Source organism: Eptesicus fuscus, chromosome 20, assembly GCF_027574615.1.
Source record: "Eptesicus fuscus isolate TK198812 chromosome 20, DD_ASM_mEF_20220401, whole genome shotgun sequence".
Classification (NCBI taxonomy): Eukaryota; Metazoa; Chordata; class Mammalia; order Chiroptera; family Vespertilionidae; genus Eptesicus; species Eptesicus fuscus.
Genome location: NC_072492.1, coordinates 49,895,521 through 49,911,078, shown reverse-complemented (window position 1 = coordinate 49,911,078; position 15,558 = coordinate 49,895,521). Strand labels below are relative to the sequence as shown.

General features: G+C 68.4%; 1 protein-coding gene across 1 annotated transcript in view; it reads left to right on the top strand.

The window, feature by feature from the left end:
- Positions 1 to 15,558, top strand: part of DNAH17 (dynein axonemal heavy chain 17) — a 75,233-nt gene that overhangs the window by 21,944 nt on the left and 37,731 nt on the right. The window contains exons 30-42 of the mRNA XM_054709931.1: positions 285 to 411; positions 1,201 to 1,353; positions 2,803 to 2,928; positions 3,059 to 3,166; positions 4,434 to 4,565; positions 4,794 to 4,954; positions 5,307 to 5,463; positions 5,613 to 5,717; positions 7,284 to 7,441; positions 7,828 to 7,966; positions 8,126 to 8,353; positions 8,866 to 9,003; positions 15,226 to 15,358. Of these exons, the coding sequence (XP_054565906.1) occupies positions 285 to 411; positions 1,201 to 1,353; positions 2,803 to 2,928; positions 3,059 to 3,166; positions 4,434 to 4,565; positions 4,794 to 4,954; positions 5,307 to 5,463; positions 5,613 to 5,717; positions 7,284 to 7,441; positions 7,828 to 7,966; positions 8,126 to 8,353; positions 8,866 to 9,003; positions 15,226 to 15,358 (1,865 nt within the window). The remainder of the gene's footprint in view (positions 1 to 284; positions 412 to 1,200; positions 1,354 to 2,802; positions 2,929 to 3,058; positions 3,167 to 4,433; positions 4,566 to 4,793; positions 4,955 to 5,306; positions 5,464 to 5,612; positions 5,718 to 7,283; positions 7,442 to 7,827; positions 7,967 to 8,125; positions 8,354 to 8,865; positions 9,004 to 15,225; positions 15,359 to 15,558) is intronic.

Sequence of the window (15,558 nt, the reverse complement as noted above, 5' to 3'; positions counted from 1 at the left end):
CCCCGTGCCGGGTCCTGGGTCCGAGCACCCTTTCCTTGGGAGCCGGTGCTCCCCGGCCGCGCCGTCCCCTCCCGAGGGAGCAGGCACCATGGAGATGAAGCCGGGCTCCCTCCTGCCCGGGGCGCCCACGGGGTCAGGGCTGCAGGGAGTGAGCGCCGCGGGCTGGAGCGTGGGAATCGAACGGGCTGTGAGCCGCACCCGCGTCTCCTGCTGCCGGTCCCCGGCCAGGGTGGCCCGGGGGAGACCTGCCCCTCGGCCTCCAAGCCTCCGCCCCGCCCCCCCAGGCTGGCCGTGTGCGAGAAGGCCCTGGCCGAGTACCTGGAGACCAAGAGACTGGCTTTCCCCCGCTTCTACTTCGTGTCCTCGGCCGACCTCCTGGACATTCTCTCCAACGGCAACGACCCCGTGGAGGTAGGCGGCCCGCGCTCTCCCGCGTCCGGGCAGCCCTGGGGCTGCGGAGGAGTGTCCCCCTGTCCCCGCATCGCCTCCGCGAGGCCGTCCACACCAGAAACCGCCCGGGGCCCGGCGGTGGCACGGAGACCGGAGACTCACTGTGGACCCGGCCTTTTACCTCCTGGGCCTCGGTTTCCTCATCCGGGAAGTGGGTTTGATGCCGGGAGCCGAGCGAGACTCTTTTCTGAGATGCTCACTCGCTAGGTGCCCCCCCCCCCAATAAAGCCGGTCCGGGAGGGAAGGAAAGGTTGCCCAGGCTGTTCTGACAGAGGGCAGGTCACCTGACCAGTGGGGGGAAGCGGCTAGACGGGACGGCAGAGGTAGCGTCACAGCCGCTCGTATAAGCACAGGAGTAAGTCCTGTGTCCGGCACTCACGGGGTAACCCTGCTTTTGCCCACCCCTGTATCTTATTTTAACCGTTATGCTGTGGGACGCACCACGGGGGGGACACAAGGGTGGCCCCAGATGGCAGGCTGAGCGTGTGACAGGGAAACAGGCCTCGTGGCTGGGCCAGAGCTTCTCAGGGAGGAGAAATCCCGGGACGGACCCTGCCCCAGGCCGGCCCGGAGCCGCTCTGCGGGTCGCTGCTGTTGGCTGAGCGAGCTGAGTGAACGTTGGCCAGGGAAGGGGGAGCACACCCCCCGGAAAGAAAGACGCTCCCAACCGCCAAGGACCGTGGGCTGCGAGACCCCTCGGCGCGCGTCGGCCGCGCCATCCTGATGTCCCCCGCCCCCCGCCCCGTCCAGGTGAGCCGCCACCTGTCCAAGCTCTTCGACAGCCTGTGCAAACTCAAGTTCCAGCTGGACGAGAACGAGAAGCCCATCAAGACGGGGCTGGGCATGTACAGCAAGGAGGACGAGTACATGGACTTCGACCAGGAGTGCGACCTCTCGGGGCAGGTGGGCGCGGGTGCAGGTCACGGGGCGCCGACGGGGCCCCACCCCCCGGTGACGGGGCAGGGCGTGTACGAGCTGCGTGCCCTCACCAGGGGTGTCTCCTCTTCCCCGCGTCCATAGAAGGAGGGCTGGAAGGACTGGTTTCTAGAATTCCTGGCACAGCCTTCCACAGAGTGAGGGTGCACCCTTGAGAGAAGGAGGGAAGAACGGGAGGGGGCGGGGAAGGGAGGAGCGGGCACGGGTGCCATGATGCTCTGTGGCTTGGGGGGCCCACACACCGGCCCCGAGTCCTCACCCTGCTGAGGAAGAGCCACGGCCTCATCGCTCTGCCAGATGCCGGAGGCCCCTTCCCGGGGGTACCCTGGGCCCCTCTCCCAGCGAACGGTCCTGGCTGCCCCTCCCCCAGCCCCATTGCCCGGTATTGATCCAGCCGCCGCCTAAGGACCGCCTGTTGACGTTAGCTAAGGAAACTGTCATCCGGAGGCAAGTCAGCTTGGGGGGAGCGGAATCTCACGCGAGACACCCCGGGATTCGGCGACGTGGACTCAGAGCGCCGACTCCCAGGGCGGGCGGGGCGGGGCCAGACCCGTCCATCGCACTTTGTCCAGACTCGGTCCAGCCTGGGGCTGCTTAGCCGTGACCACGGGCCACAGCACGGCCGCCCAAGCTGGACTCGCGGTTAAAAAGCGACCGCGACCCTGTCGGGCTCCTCCCCGTGGCAATCAGTTGCGGGTTTGGATTTAAGATACAAACAAGGCTTGTGGGGGCCAGTTTGTCCCGGGGGGCGGTCCTGGACCCCCAGACGATGCACTGAGGAGCAGGTGGGGCTCCATTGATCAGATCCCTTGAGGACGGGAGGGGAGGGGATGGGAGGGGGGACAGCGGGGGGGGGGGGAGACACAGAGTGTCAGCAGCGCCTCGGGGGCTCAGACTAGCCTGTCTCCTCTTCCAGATTCTAGATTTTTCCCGGGTCTCCCCGCTCCCTCTGCCTAGAAACTGCCTGCACATGATCCCGGCACCCCCACCCCCGGCTTCCCAACCCCGTTTTCCCAGTTGGTCATTCTCACTGACATCTCCATCCTGGGAGAAGGTGATGACCAATATTAAATTTGTTTATTTTTTTAATCCTCACACGAGGCTATTTTTCCATTGATGATTAGAGAGAGTGGAAGAGCGAGGGAAAGGCGGAGAGAAACATCGACGTGAGAGAAACACATCGATTGGTTGCCTCCTGCACGCGCGGGGTCCAGGGCCCGGGCCAGGGAGGAGCCTGCCACTGACGGGAATCGAACCCGGGACCCTTTGGTCCGCAGGCCGACGCTCTATCCACTGAGCCACGCGGGCTAGGGCCCCATATTAAATTGTTTAAATAACAAAGCAAGTCGTGGGCATGAGATGCGTGCGCACAGCCTCTGGGGTCAGCGTGGCTCCCTCCCGGCCCTCGGCCCGCAGGTGGAGGTGTGGCTGAACCGCGTGCTGGACCGCATGTGCGCCACGCTCCGCCACGAGATCCCGGAGGCCGTGGTGACCTACGAGGAGAAGCCCAGGGAGCAGTGGATCTTCGACTACCCAGCCCAGGTGCGCGGGCGAGGGTCCGACAACAGGGGGTCCGCCAGCGGGGGGGGGGGGTCCGCCAGCAGGGGGGCGGGGGGGGTATCTCCGGAGCGGGGGTGTGGCTCACCCAGCGCCCTGCGCCCTCTGCCTGCAGGTGGCGCTCACGTGCACCCAGATCTGGTGGACCACGGAGGTGGGCATGGCGTTCGCGCGGCTGGAGGAAGGGTACGAGAACGCCATCAAGGACTACAACAAGAAGCAGGTGCGTGGGCCCCCGCGGCACAACAAGAAGCAGGTGCGTGGGCCGCGCCCGCGCGAAGCTCCGCCCAGAGCCCGGAGCCTACGTCCCCGGGGGGAGGCCCATGGCTGGCAGCCCGTGGCTCTGCCCGAGTAACCGCGTTACCAAGGCCTGGCTTTGATTCCTCGCCTGGAAATTGACAAGTGCTACGCCAGCCACTTTTGAAAAAGATTGCTGATTAGGAATTTAGAAACCAAAGGTGATCTGTAAGTGGAAGCAGGCCCCGGGCCGGTGTGGCTCAGTGGATAGAGCGCTGGCCTGCCCACCGGAGGGTCCTGGTCAAGGGCCCATGTCCGGGTTGTGGGCTCCAGTGTGGGGCGTGCAGGAGGCAGCCGATCAGTGATTCCCTCTCATCACTGATGTTTCCCTCTCTCCCCCCCCCTTCCTCTCTGAAACCAATAAAAACATATATAAAATAATTTTTTAAAATTAAACTGCCACTCTTTTTTTTTTTAGTCTTCTTGTTTTGTTTTGTTTTTTTTAAAATATATTTTATTGCTTTTTTACAGAGAGGAAGGGAGAGGGATAGAGTTAGAAAGAGAAACACTGAGAGAGAAAGAAACACTCGATGAGAGAGAAACACTGATCAGCTGCCTCCTGTACACCCCCCACTGGGGATGTGCCCGCAACCAAGGTACATGCCCTTGACCGGAATCGAACCTGGGACCCTTCAGTCCGCAGGTCGATGCTCTATCCACTGGGCCAAACCGGTTAGGGCTAAACTGCCACTCTTTAAAAAGAAATGGGAGAAGGAAAAGCTACGCTAACCCACACCAGCTATAACCACTGTCACATATTATTACCTAGTTATTATTCTAGTTATTATTCTAATACCATTCAGTAGTAGCACATTAATCATATATAATATGTTGTTGTTATAATCTTTTGGGGCTCATATATGTAAAGATACACGTAAAAATATACGTCCAGGGGCATATTTTTTATGGGAAATTGGTTTCCGATGCTGTAAGGTCCCGTTTTCACGTACTATCCGCTCCGTCCGCGGCACCAGGTTCCTCCTCCTCCGTCACTGTTGGGGGCCCCGTGGCACCCCCTGGGGCCGCGCCCTGGCTGCCCCACCCCGTCGGGGGCGGTGGGACATTCTTCTGGTTTCGTTAGTGTGAACAGCGCGGTGGTCTTCCCGGCCCGGAGTGAGCTCCGGGGACCCCCATAGCCGGGGGCCCCGAGGGTGGCGGGCACCCCGCGCCCACCGAGGCCGTTGCTCCTGCAGATCAGCCAGCTGAACGTGCTCATCACGCTGCTCATCGGGAACCTGAACGCGGGCGACCGGATGAAGATCATGACCATCTGCACCATCGACGTGCACGCGCGCGACGTGGTGGCCAAGATGATCACGGCCAAGGCACCGGCCGCGGCGGCCCCGGGGGGGGGGGGGGAGGGATGGGGGCGCGCTGGTGCTGGGGGACTCCGGCCCCCACCGCCTCTTCCCGGGGAGGCGGCTCTGTTCCTGGGCACCCCCCCTCGTCCCTTCCTGAGACTTACCGGGCGCTGGCGGGGGAACGGGGAGGGAGGGGCGGGCGCAGGCCCTGGGCGCGGGACGGCGCCCTGACAGGTGGCGCGGGGCCCGCAGGTGGAGAGCTCCCAGGCCTTCACCTGGCAGTCGCAGCTGCGGCACCGCTGGGACGAGGAGAAGAGGCATTGCTTCGCCAACATCTGCGACGCCCAGATCCAGTACTCGTACGAGTACCTGGGCAACACGCCCCGGCTGGTCATCACCCCGCTCACCGACAGGTGGGGTGCCCCGCCGGCTCGGGGGGGAAATCACGGCCCTTCTGCGGGCTCTTCCCATCCTCACACCCCAGTGTCCCGCGGGGGCTGTGGGAGAACCAGGCGTTGGGGTCCGGGGGGCCTGTGGTGGGACGGCTTCACCTCTCTGAGGGCCGGCAGCCGTGGGGACATTGTGTGAAGCCTCATGAGCTCGTTGGGCATCGAGCCGCGGGGTTCAGAGTGAACCTCGGGACATGGGGGGCCGGGACCTGGCACCACGCTTGCCCCTCGGCCGCGTCTCACGCCTGCCCTGCCTGCGGGGCCGAGCGGGTGTGGCCGAGCCCCTGGCCTCGGAGGTAACCTTGGTCCCTCGCAGGTGCTACATCACCCTGACCCAGTCCCTCCACCTCATCATGGGAGGCGCCCCCGCTGGCCCGGCCGGGACAGGCAAGACCGAGACCACCAAGGACCTGGGCCGGGCCCTGGGCACCATGGTGTACGTCTTCAACTGCTCCGAGCAGATGGACTACAAGGTCCGGGGCAGGGCCTCCTGCGCCTCCCCTCCCCCCCCCCGCCCCTCACCCCCCCCTCCCCCGCTGCAGCCGCAGGGCAGGGGCTCCCAAGGGGCGGGGCAGCTGCGGGCCAGCTCACCGGCTCTCTCTCCTCCAATCCGCCTTTCCAGTCCTGTGGCAACATCTACAAGGGCCTGGCCCAGACCGGAGCCTGGGGCTGCTTCGACGAGTTTAACCGCATCTCCGTGGAGGTCCTGTCTGTCATTGCCGTGCAGGTAGGGCCGGGCAGTCGCCGGGTGGAGCTCGGGGACTCGGGGCAAGTCAGCTTTCCCGTGTGGGGTCCCGTGTGGGGTCCCGTGTGGGGTCCGTGTGTCCAGCCCGACCAGGGGGCGCAGAGATAAGCGAGACCCCAGCCCAGTCCGCCGGGGGCCGCACTCTGGCTGGGCGAACGGAAGTGAAAACCGTAAGAATCGGCTGTGGATTCTGTGGGACTGGATAGGGGTGAGGGGACCCGGCAGAGGGCTTTGTTGTAGGTGTCAGTGGAGCTGGGTGTTGAAGGATGCATAGGAGTTTGTTAGTTAGACAAGAGTGTGGGGAGAAGAGGGAGACAGGGAGAAAGAAGGAGAGGAGGGTGTGTGCTCCGGTGTCTGGGGAACCCTCGGGCCAGAGCGCAGGACGGGGTGGGGAGGCGGGGACCGGCTGGAGCAGGGCTTGCCCGTGATTTAAACTCTCTGTGCCTCCACTGTCTAATCTGTAAAATGGGTTCGATGACCAGGTTCGCTGCGAGGTCAGGGGTGGATGTGGGGAGCCGACCCCCTCCACTCAGGCTTCCCTCCTCTGCAGGGAACTGCCCCGGGGCTGGAGGCCAGTAAGACAGAGAGAGGCGAGGCAGCCCGTTCCCCGGGACCCTCGGGCAGTGCTGGCCACTGCCTTGGGCACCCCTAGCCCCAGCGCAGCAGCAGAGTTACCGCCCCCCCGTCCCCCCTCCTGCCCCCCTAAAGTTGGCGAGCAGACCCCGGACCTTAAGTAGCGCCTGCCTCAGGCACTAGGTGTTTGTTGACCGGAATGAAGGAGCGAGAACTGGAACGGAAGCGAAGGAGAGGCTTCCGCAGCGGCGGGGCAGCGAGGAATTCTGAGGGGTCCCCCCCCCCCCGCCCCCCGCAGCCCTGTTCCCCCGAGGAGAGGAGAGTCCTGGGAGACTTGGGCAGGAGGCCTTGGAAAGGTGTTAACTGTGACCGTGGGGCGCCCTCGCGTGGCGGCTGGGAGGGTTGCAGCCTCCTCGGCCGGCTCCGATGGCCCCGGGTTGAGGGGCTCCTGGGACCAGCCTCCTGCAGGCTGACTGCCCGCCCTCCGGGGCCTGATGGTCACTGCGGGGCGGGGCGGGCAGTGCGCAGCGATGCAGGACACGCCGCCCGCCCGCACCGGGGCCTCCTCGGGACCTCAGGGGCGCGCTGGGCGGTCCTCGGAGGACAGCATCGCAGAGGTTGCTCAGGTCAAGGAGAGGCTGGGGCGGGAGGGAGGGGGTGCGGCTGCAGAGGTGCCTGAAGGGGCCTCCCAGTGACAGACACGCCCCGTGTCCGGCCTGTCCACATCCGTGCCCGTGGGGTCTGCACCCCAGCCGTGGGGCCGCGGCGTGGAGCACGTGGGGGCTCCCCGGCGCTCGGTCTTACATGTGAATTCACTGCATGTGAACCCACGGCCGACTCAAGATTGAAAGTTTAGTTTAAACAAACAGAGACCGGGGGCGGGGGGGGGGGTCCTCTGCAAAGCCATCACCACGCGCTGCCCCGCAAATGAAGCTGTGCGTCCCCACGCCGACTGTCTGCGTGCCCACTGCCTAGGTCAAGTGCGTGCAGGATGCCATCCGGGCCAAGAAAAAGACCTTCAACTTCCTGGGAGAGATAATCGGCCTCATCCCCACGGTCGGCATCTTCATCACCATGAACCCCGGGTACGCGGGGCGCACGGAGCTGCCCGAGAACTTGAAGGCCTTGTTCAGGTGCGTGGGGGAGGGGAGGCGGGCAGGGGAGGAGCAGAGGCAGGCGGAGCCGGGAGAGGGGGTCCCGGGGCAGAGGGGACCCAGCCGGCCAGGGCCCCCTAAAGAGCAGATGCCCATCCCCTGTGCTGTCCCCCCAGGGCAGGCCCCTCCTGGAGACCAGGGCAGCCAGGGTGCAGGGTGACCCCCAGAGGAGGGTGGAGGGCGCAAGCGCAGGGCCTGAGGGCGGGGAGAGACAGGGAGGTGGGGAGAACGGAGGGGAGGAGGCCGGGAGCCCAGTCCAGCCCTGGCATCTAGACCAGCCATGCTGCGTCTCCCCGCCTCCCCACAGGGCAGGGGAGTGCACCCTGGGGGGAGGGGCCTGGGCTGACCCGCGGACCCCCTCGCAGGCCCTGCGCGATGGTGGTGCCCGACTTCGAGCTGATCTGCGAGATCATGCTGGTGGCCGAGGGCTTCCTGGACGCCCGCCTGCTGGCCCGGAAGTTCATCACGCTCTACACGCTGTGCAAGGAGCTGCTCTCCAAGCAGGTGCGGGCGGCGGCCGGAGCCGGCGTTCAGGGCCCGGCAGAGCTCCGCCCGCCCCAGCCGCGGGCCTGCCCCGCCCGCCCTCCTGGGCCCCGGGACCCCCTCGGGCGAGGGCCCCGCCGGCCGGCGCCCGGGGGCGCTCACACGGCACCTCGCCCGCAGGATCACTACGACTGGGGCCTGCGGGCCATCAAGTCGGTGCTGGTGGTGGCCGGCTCGCTCAAGAGGGGCGACCCCAGCCGCGCGGAGGACCAGGTGCTCATGCGGGCGCTCAGGGACTTCAACATCCCCAAGATCGTGACCGACGACCTGCCCGTGTTCATGGGGCTGATCGGGGACCTCTTCCCCGCCCTGGAGGTGCCTCGCAAGCGGGACCTGAACTTTGAGAAGGTGGGTCCGCCCGCCCAGGGCGTCTCCTTCCCGCCACGAGGGGACGGGCACCTCGGGGCAGGCGCGACGTTGGAGTCGGTGGCCTCGTCACCCGGTCACCCAGTCCTGTGGTCGCACATGCGGCCGCCTCTCAGCCTGGCCAGTCCTCGCTCAGTGCCGGGGTCTCAGGAGCTGAGGGCTTCGGGCAAACCCATGCAGGTCTCGCAGCCTCGGGGGGGCATGGAGGCACAGCACCTGGGGGTCACTGCTCCCCTGTGGTATCGCCCGGGCAGGAGGCTCCCTGCCCAGAACACAGCCTGGTCCTGTGCCCAGCACCCACCCTGTGCCCAGCACCCACCCTGTGCCCAGCGCCCACGCTGTGTCCAGTGCCCACACCCAGCACCCACCCTGTGCCCTGTCCTCAGCGCCAACACGCACGCCCCCACCCTGTGCCCAGCACCCACCCTGTGCCCAGCTCCCACCCTGTGCCCAGCGCCCACCCTGTGCCCAGCGCCCACGCCCCGGCCCCCCAGATCATCAAGCAGAGCATCGTGGAGCTGAAGCTGCAGGCGGAGGACAGCTTCGTGCTGAAGGTGGTGCAGCTGGAGGAGCTGCTGCAAGTGCGCCACTCGGTGTTCGTCATCGGGAACGCAGGCAGCGGCAAGTCCCAGGCAGGTGCCCTCGCCCAGCACGGGGCCGCGGGCCCCCGCGGGGACCCCGCCCTGTGTGGGGGGTCAGGGAGGGCTGTGCTGGGTCGGGGAGGAGGCAGGCAGTGGCCACGGGACCCTGGTCCCTCGAGGGGCCCTTCTCGCGGCTTCACGGGGGCACCCCCCCCCGCCGCCGCCTCTCAGCCTGGTCAGTCCTGGGGGGAAAGCGAGGGTGGCCCGGGACCAGCCTCTCTGACAACCGCCGGAAGGTTCTCGAGCAGCCAGATGCCGCGGGGGCTCCTGCGCTCTCAGCGCACCCTCTCCAAGCACCGCCGGCGGCGCAGGTTCACCTGCAAAGGCACACGCAGGCGACCATCTGCCAAGAGCGGCCCCACACGGAATGATCTGGAGTGATCCGGAAGGCCGTGTTCACCAATACCCAGGGCACGTCCATGAGGGCGCTGCAGCTGTTACCTGTGCGCACATCAGGGGCCCCTGTACACGTGCAGTGGCCACCGTGTCCTTAGCCTTTGCCTCTGGGCGGAGCCCTCGGTTGTTCCTGTCCCGTACCTCCCCCACCCCTCCCCCCATGAGCACCACCCCTGAGAGCACCTCCCCCCGTGAGCACCTCCCCCTGTGAGCACCTCCCCTCCCATGAGCACCTCCCCCCGTGAGCACCTCCCCCCCATGAGCACCTCCCCCCGTGAGCACCTCCCCCGTGAGCACCTTCCCCCCCGTGAGCACCTCCCCCCCATGAGCACCTCCCCCCGTGAGCACCTCCCCCCGTGAGCACCTTCCCCTGTGAGCACCTCCCCTCCCATGAGCACCTCCCCCCGTGAGCACCTCCCCCCCATGAGCACCTCCCCCCGTGAGCACCTCCCCCCCGTGAGCACCTCCCCCCGTGAGCACCTTCCCCTGTGAGCACCTCCCCTCCCATGAGCACCTCCCCCGTGAGCACCTTCCCCCCCGTGAGCACCTCCCCCTCGTGAGCACCTCCCCCCGTGAGCACCTCCCCCCCATGAGCACCTCCCCCCGTGACCACCTCCCCCGTGAGCACCTTCCCCCCCGTGAGCACCTCCCCCCGTGAGCACCTCCCCCCGTGAGCACCTCCCCCTGTGAGCACCTCCCCCCGTGAGCACCTCCCCCTGTGAGCACCTCCCCCCGTGAGCACCTCCCCCCGTGAGCACCTCCCCCCATGAGCACCTCCCCCGTGAGCACCTCCCCCCATGAGCACCTCCCCCCGTGAGCACCTCCCCCCGTGAGCACCTCCCCCCGTGAGCACCTCCCCCCGTGAGCACCTCCCCCCGTGAGCACCTCTCCCCGTGAGCACCTCCCCCCGTGAGCACCTCCCCCCGTGAGCACCTCCCCCCGTGAGCACCTCCCCCCCGTGAGCACCTTCCCCCCCGTGAGCACCTCCCCCCGTGAGCACCTCCCCCCGTGAGCACCTCCCCCTGTGAGCACCTCCCCCGTGAGCACCTCCCCCCGTGAGCACCTCCCCCGTGAGCACCTTCCCCCCCGTGAGCACCTCCCCCGTGAGCACCTCCCCCCGTGAGCACCTCCCCCTCGTGAGCACCTCCCCCCGTGAGCACCTCCCCCGTGAGCACCTCCCCCCGTGAGCACCTCCCCCCGTGAGCACCTCCCCCGTGAGCACCTCCCCCCGTGAGCACCTCCCCCCGTGAGCACCTTCCCCCCCGTGAGCACCTCCCCCCATTAGCACCTCCCCCCGTGAGCACCTCCCCCCCGTGAGCACCTCTCCCCGTGAGCACCTCCCCCATGAGCACCTCCCCCCGTGAGCACCTCCCCCGTGAGCACCTCCCCCCCCTGAGCACCTCCCCCCCATGAGCACCTCCCCCCGTGAGCACCTCCCCCGTGAGCACCTCCCCCCGTGAGCACCTCCCCCCGTGAGCACCTCTCCCCCGTGAGCACCTCCCCCATGAGCACCTCCCCCCCCCCCGTGAGCACCTCCCCCCCCCCCCGTGAGCACCTCCCCCGTGAGCACCTTCCCCCCCGTGAGCACCTCCCCCCGTGACCACCTCCCCCCGTGACCACCTCCCCCTGTGAGCACCTCCCCCTCGTGAGCACCTCCCCCGTGAGCACCTTCCCCCCCGTGAGCACCTCCCCCCGTGACCACCTCCCCCCGTGACCACCTCCCCCCGTGAGCACCTCCCCCCGTGACCACCTCCCCCCGTGAGCACCTCCCCCCTGTGAGCACCTCCCCCCGTGAGCACCTCCCCCGTGAGCACCTCCCCCCATGAGCACCTCCCCCCCGTGACCACCTCCCCCTGTGAGCACCTCCCCCTCGTGAGCACCTCCCCCCGTGAGCACCTCCCCCCCGTGACCACCTCCCCCTGTGAGCACCTCCCCCTCGTGAGCACCTCCCCCCGTGAGCACCTCCCCCCGTGACCACCTCCCCCTGTGAGCACCTCCCCCCCGTGAGCACCTCCCCCCGTGAGCACCTCCCCCCGTGAGCACCTCCCCCCGTGAGCACCTCCCCCTCGTGAGCACCTCCCCCCGTGAGCACCTCCCCCCCATGAGCACCTCCCCCCGTGAGCACCTCCCCCCGTGAGCACCTCCCCCCGTGAGCACCTCCCCCCGTGAGCACCTCCCCCGTGAGCACCTTCCCCCCCGTGAGCACCTCCCCCTCGTGAGCACCTCCCCCGTGAGCACCTCCCCCCGTGAGCACCTCCCTCCCCATGAGCACCTCCCCCCGTGAGCACCTCCCCCCGTGAGCACCTCCCCCGTGAGCACCTCCCCCCGTGAGCACCTCCCCCGTGAGCACCTTCCCCCCCGTGAGCACCTCCCCCTCGTGAGCACCTCCCCCGTGACCACCTCCCCCCGTGAGCACCTCCCCCCGTGAGCACCTCCCCCCGTGAGCACCTCCCCCGTGAGCACCTCCCCCTGTGAGCACCTCCCCCCGTGAGCACCTCCCCCCCGTGACCACCTCCCCCTGTGAGCACCTCCCCCCCGTGAGCACCTTCCCCCCCGTGAGCACCTCCCCCCGTGACCACCTCCCCCCGTGAGCACCTCCCCCCGTGAGCACCTCCCCCCCCGTGAGCACCTCCCCCCGTGAGCACCTCCCCCGTGAGCACCTCCCCCCGTGAGCACCTCCCCCCCGTGACCACCTCCCCCTGTGAGCACCTCCCCCCCGTGAGCACCTTCCCCCCCGTGAGCACCTCCCCCCGTGACCACCTCCCCCCGTGAGCACCTCCCCCCGTGAGCACCTCCCCCCCCGTGAGCACCTCCCCCCGTGAGCACCTCCCCCGTGAGCACCTCCCCCCGTGAGCACCTCCCCCCGTGAGCACCTCCCCCCGTGAGCACCTCCCCCCTGTGAGCACCTCCCCCCTGTGAGCACCTCCCCCCTGTGAGCACCTCCCCCCGTGAGCACCTCCCCCCGTGAGCACCTCCCCCCCTGAGCACCTCCCCCCGTGAGCACCTCCCCCCGTGAGCACCTCCCCCCCGTGAGCACCTCCCCCCGTGAGCACCTCCCCCCGTGAGCACCTCCCCCCCGTGAGCACCTTCCCCCCCGTGAGCACCTTCCCCTGTGAGCACCTCCCCCCGTGAGCACCTTCCCCCCCGTGAGCACCTCCCCCCGTGAGCACCTCTCCCCGTGAGCACCTCCCCCCGTGAGCACCTCCCCCCGTGAGCACCTCTCCCCGTGAGCACCTCCCCCCGTGAGCACCTCCCCCCGTGAGCACCTCTCCCCGTGAGCACCTCCCCTCCCATGAGCACCTCCCCCCGTGAGCACCTCCCCCCGTGAGCACCTCCCCCCGTGAGCACCTCCCCCCGTGAGCACCTTCCCCTGTGAGCACCTCCCCCCGTGAGCACCTCCCCCCGTGAGCACCTTCCCCTGTGAGCACCTCCCCCCGTGAGCACCTCCCCCGTGAGCACCTCCCCCCGTGAGCACCTTCCCCTGTGAGCACCTCCCCCCGTGAGCACCTCCCCCCGTGAGCACCTCCCCCCGTGAGCACCTCTCCCCGTGAGCACCTCCCCCCGTGAGCACCTTCCCCTGTGAGCACCTCCCCCTGTGAGCACCTCCCCCCGTGAGCACCTTCCCCCCCGTGAGCACCTCCCCCCGTGAGCACCTTCCCCGTGAGCACCTCCCCCTGTGAGCACCTCCCCCCGTGAGCACCTCCCCCCGTGAGCACCTTCCCCGTGAGCACCTCCCCCTGTGAGCACCTCCCCCCGTGAGCACCTCCCCCCGTGAGCACCTTCCCCGTGAGCACCTCCCCCTGTGAGCACCTCCCCCCGTGAGCACCTTCCCCCCCGTGAGCACCTCCCCCCGTGAGCACCTTCCCCGTGAGCACCTTCCCCTGTGAGCACCTCCCCCTGTGAGCACCTCCCCCCGTGAGCACCTTCCCCCCCGTGAGCACCTCCCCCCGTGAGCACCTTCCCCGTGAGCACCTTCCCCCCCGTGAGCACCTCCCCCCGTGAGCACCTTCCCCGTGAGCACCTCCCCCCGTGAGCACCTTCCCCTGTGAGCACCTCTCCCCGTGAGCACCTCCCCCCGTGAGCACCTTCCCCGTGAGCACCTCTCCCCGTGAGCACCTCCCCCCGTGAGCACCTTCCCCGTGAGCACCTCTCCCTGTGAGCACCTTCCCCGTGAGCACCTCTCCCCGTGAGCACCTCCCCCCGTGAGCACCTTCCCCGTGAGCACCTTCCCCTGTGAGCACCTCCCCCTGTGAGCACCTCCCCCCGTGAGCACCTTCCCCCCCGTGAGCACCTCCCCCCGTGAGCACCTTCCCCGTGAGCACCTTCCCCCCCGTGAGCACCTCCCCCCGTGAGCACCTTCCCCGTGAGCACCTCCCCCCGTGAGCACCTTCCCCTGTGAGCACCTCTCCCCGTGAGCACCTCCCCCCGTGAGCACCTTCCCCGTGAGCACCTCTCCCCGTGAGCACCTCCCCCCGTGAGCACCTTCCCCGTGAGCACCTCTCCCCGTGAGCACCTCCCCCCGTGAGCACCTCCCCCCGTGAGCACCTTCCCCGTGAGCACCTCTCCCCGTGAGCACCTCCCCCGTGAGCACCTCCCCCGTGAGCACTTCCCCCCGTGAGCACCTTCCCCGTGAGCACCTCCCCCTGTGAGCACCTCCCCCCGTGAGCACCTCCCCCCGTGAGCACCTCCCCCCCCATGAGCACCTCCCCCCATGAGCACCTCCCCCATGAGCACCTCCCCCCGTGAGCACCTCCCCCCGTGAGCACCTCCCCCCGTGACCACCTCCCCCCCGTGAGCACCTCCCCCCCCATGAGCACCTCCCCCCATGAGCACCTCCCCCCATGAGCACCTCCCCCATGAGCACCTCCCCCCGTGAGCACCTCCCCTCCCATGAGCACCTCCCCCCCCATGAGCACCTCCCCCCATGAGCACCTCCCCCATGAGCACCTCCCCCCGTGAGCACCTTCCCCCCGTGAGCACCTCCCCCCGTGAGCACCTCCCCTCCCATGAGCACCTCCCCCCCCATGAGCACCTCCCCCCATGAGCACCTCCCCCCCGTGAGCACCTCCCCTCCCATGAGCACCTCCCCCCCCATGAGCACCTCCCCCCATGAGCACCTCCCCCATGAGCACCTCCCCCCGTGAGCACCTTCCCCCCGTGAGCACCTCCCCCCGTGAGCACCTCCCCCCCGTGAGCACCTCCCCCCGTGAGCACCTCCCCCGTGAGCACCTCCCCCCGTGAGCACCTCCCCCCGTGAGCACCTCCCCCCGTGAGCACCTCCCCCCGTGAGCACCTCCCCCCGTGAGCACCTCCCCCCCGTGAGCACCTCCCCCCGTGAGCACCTCCCCCCCGTGAGCACCTTCCCCGTGACCACCTCCCCCCGTGAGCACCTTCCCCTGTGAGCACCTCCCCCCGTGAGCACCTCCCCCCGTGAGCACCTCCCCCCGTGAGCACCTCCCCCCCCCCCCGTGAGCACCTCCCCCCTGAGCACCTCCCGCCCCCCTGAGCACCTCCCCCCGTGAGCACCTCCCCCTGTGAGCACCTCCCGCCCCCCCCCCATGAGCGTGGGTTACATTGTCATCGGGAAGCTAATGGCTCTCCCGGGCTCAGCGTGGAGCCAGGCCAGTGCCTGTGCCGTCTGAGACCGGAACGCAGCCCCATGTTTGCCGCCCCGGCTCCCATCTGGGGGACACAAACCCCCCTGTGTGTCACCAAAGCAAAGCCAACCCAGGGCAGGGGGTCTGGGATCCGAGTTCCCCTGTGGGCGTCGCCCCGCGGCCCCCCTTGAGTGACCGCCCGTGACCCCGCCTCCGCCAGGTGCTCAAATCCCTCAACAAGACCTACCAGAACCTGAAGAGGAAGCCGGTGGCCGTGGACCTGGACCCCAAGGCCGTCACCTGCGACGAGCTCTTCGGCATCATCAACCCGGCGACCAGGGAGTGGAAAGACGGTAACGGGGCAGCGGCCGGGGCGTGGGGGGTGGGGCGCCAGTGGGCGTCACGGCGCTCATGCGCTCTGAGCAGGGAGCACGTGTGGAGACTTGCCCCTGCCTGGCCAGCCCAGGGTAAGGCGGGTCTCGGGCACCCCTGCACGTGGTGCCAACGATGGTCCCTGTGAGCGCAGTGAGCACACGCGTGGCGGCCAGCATGG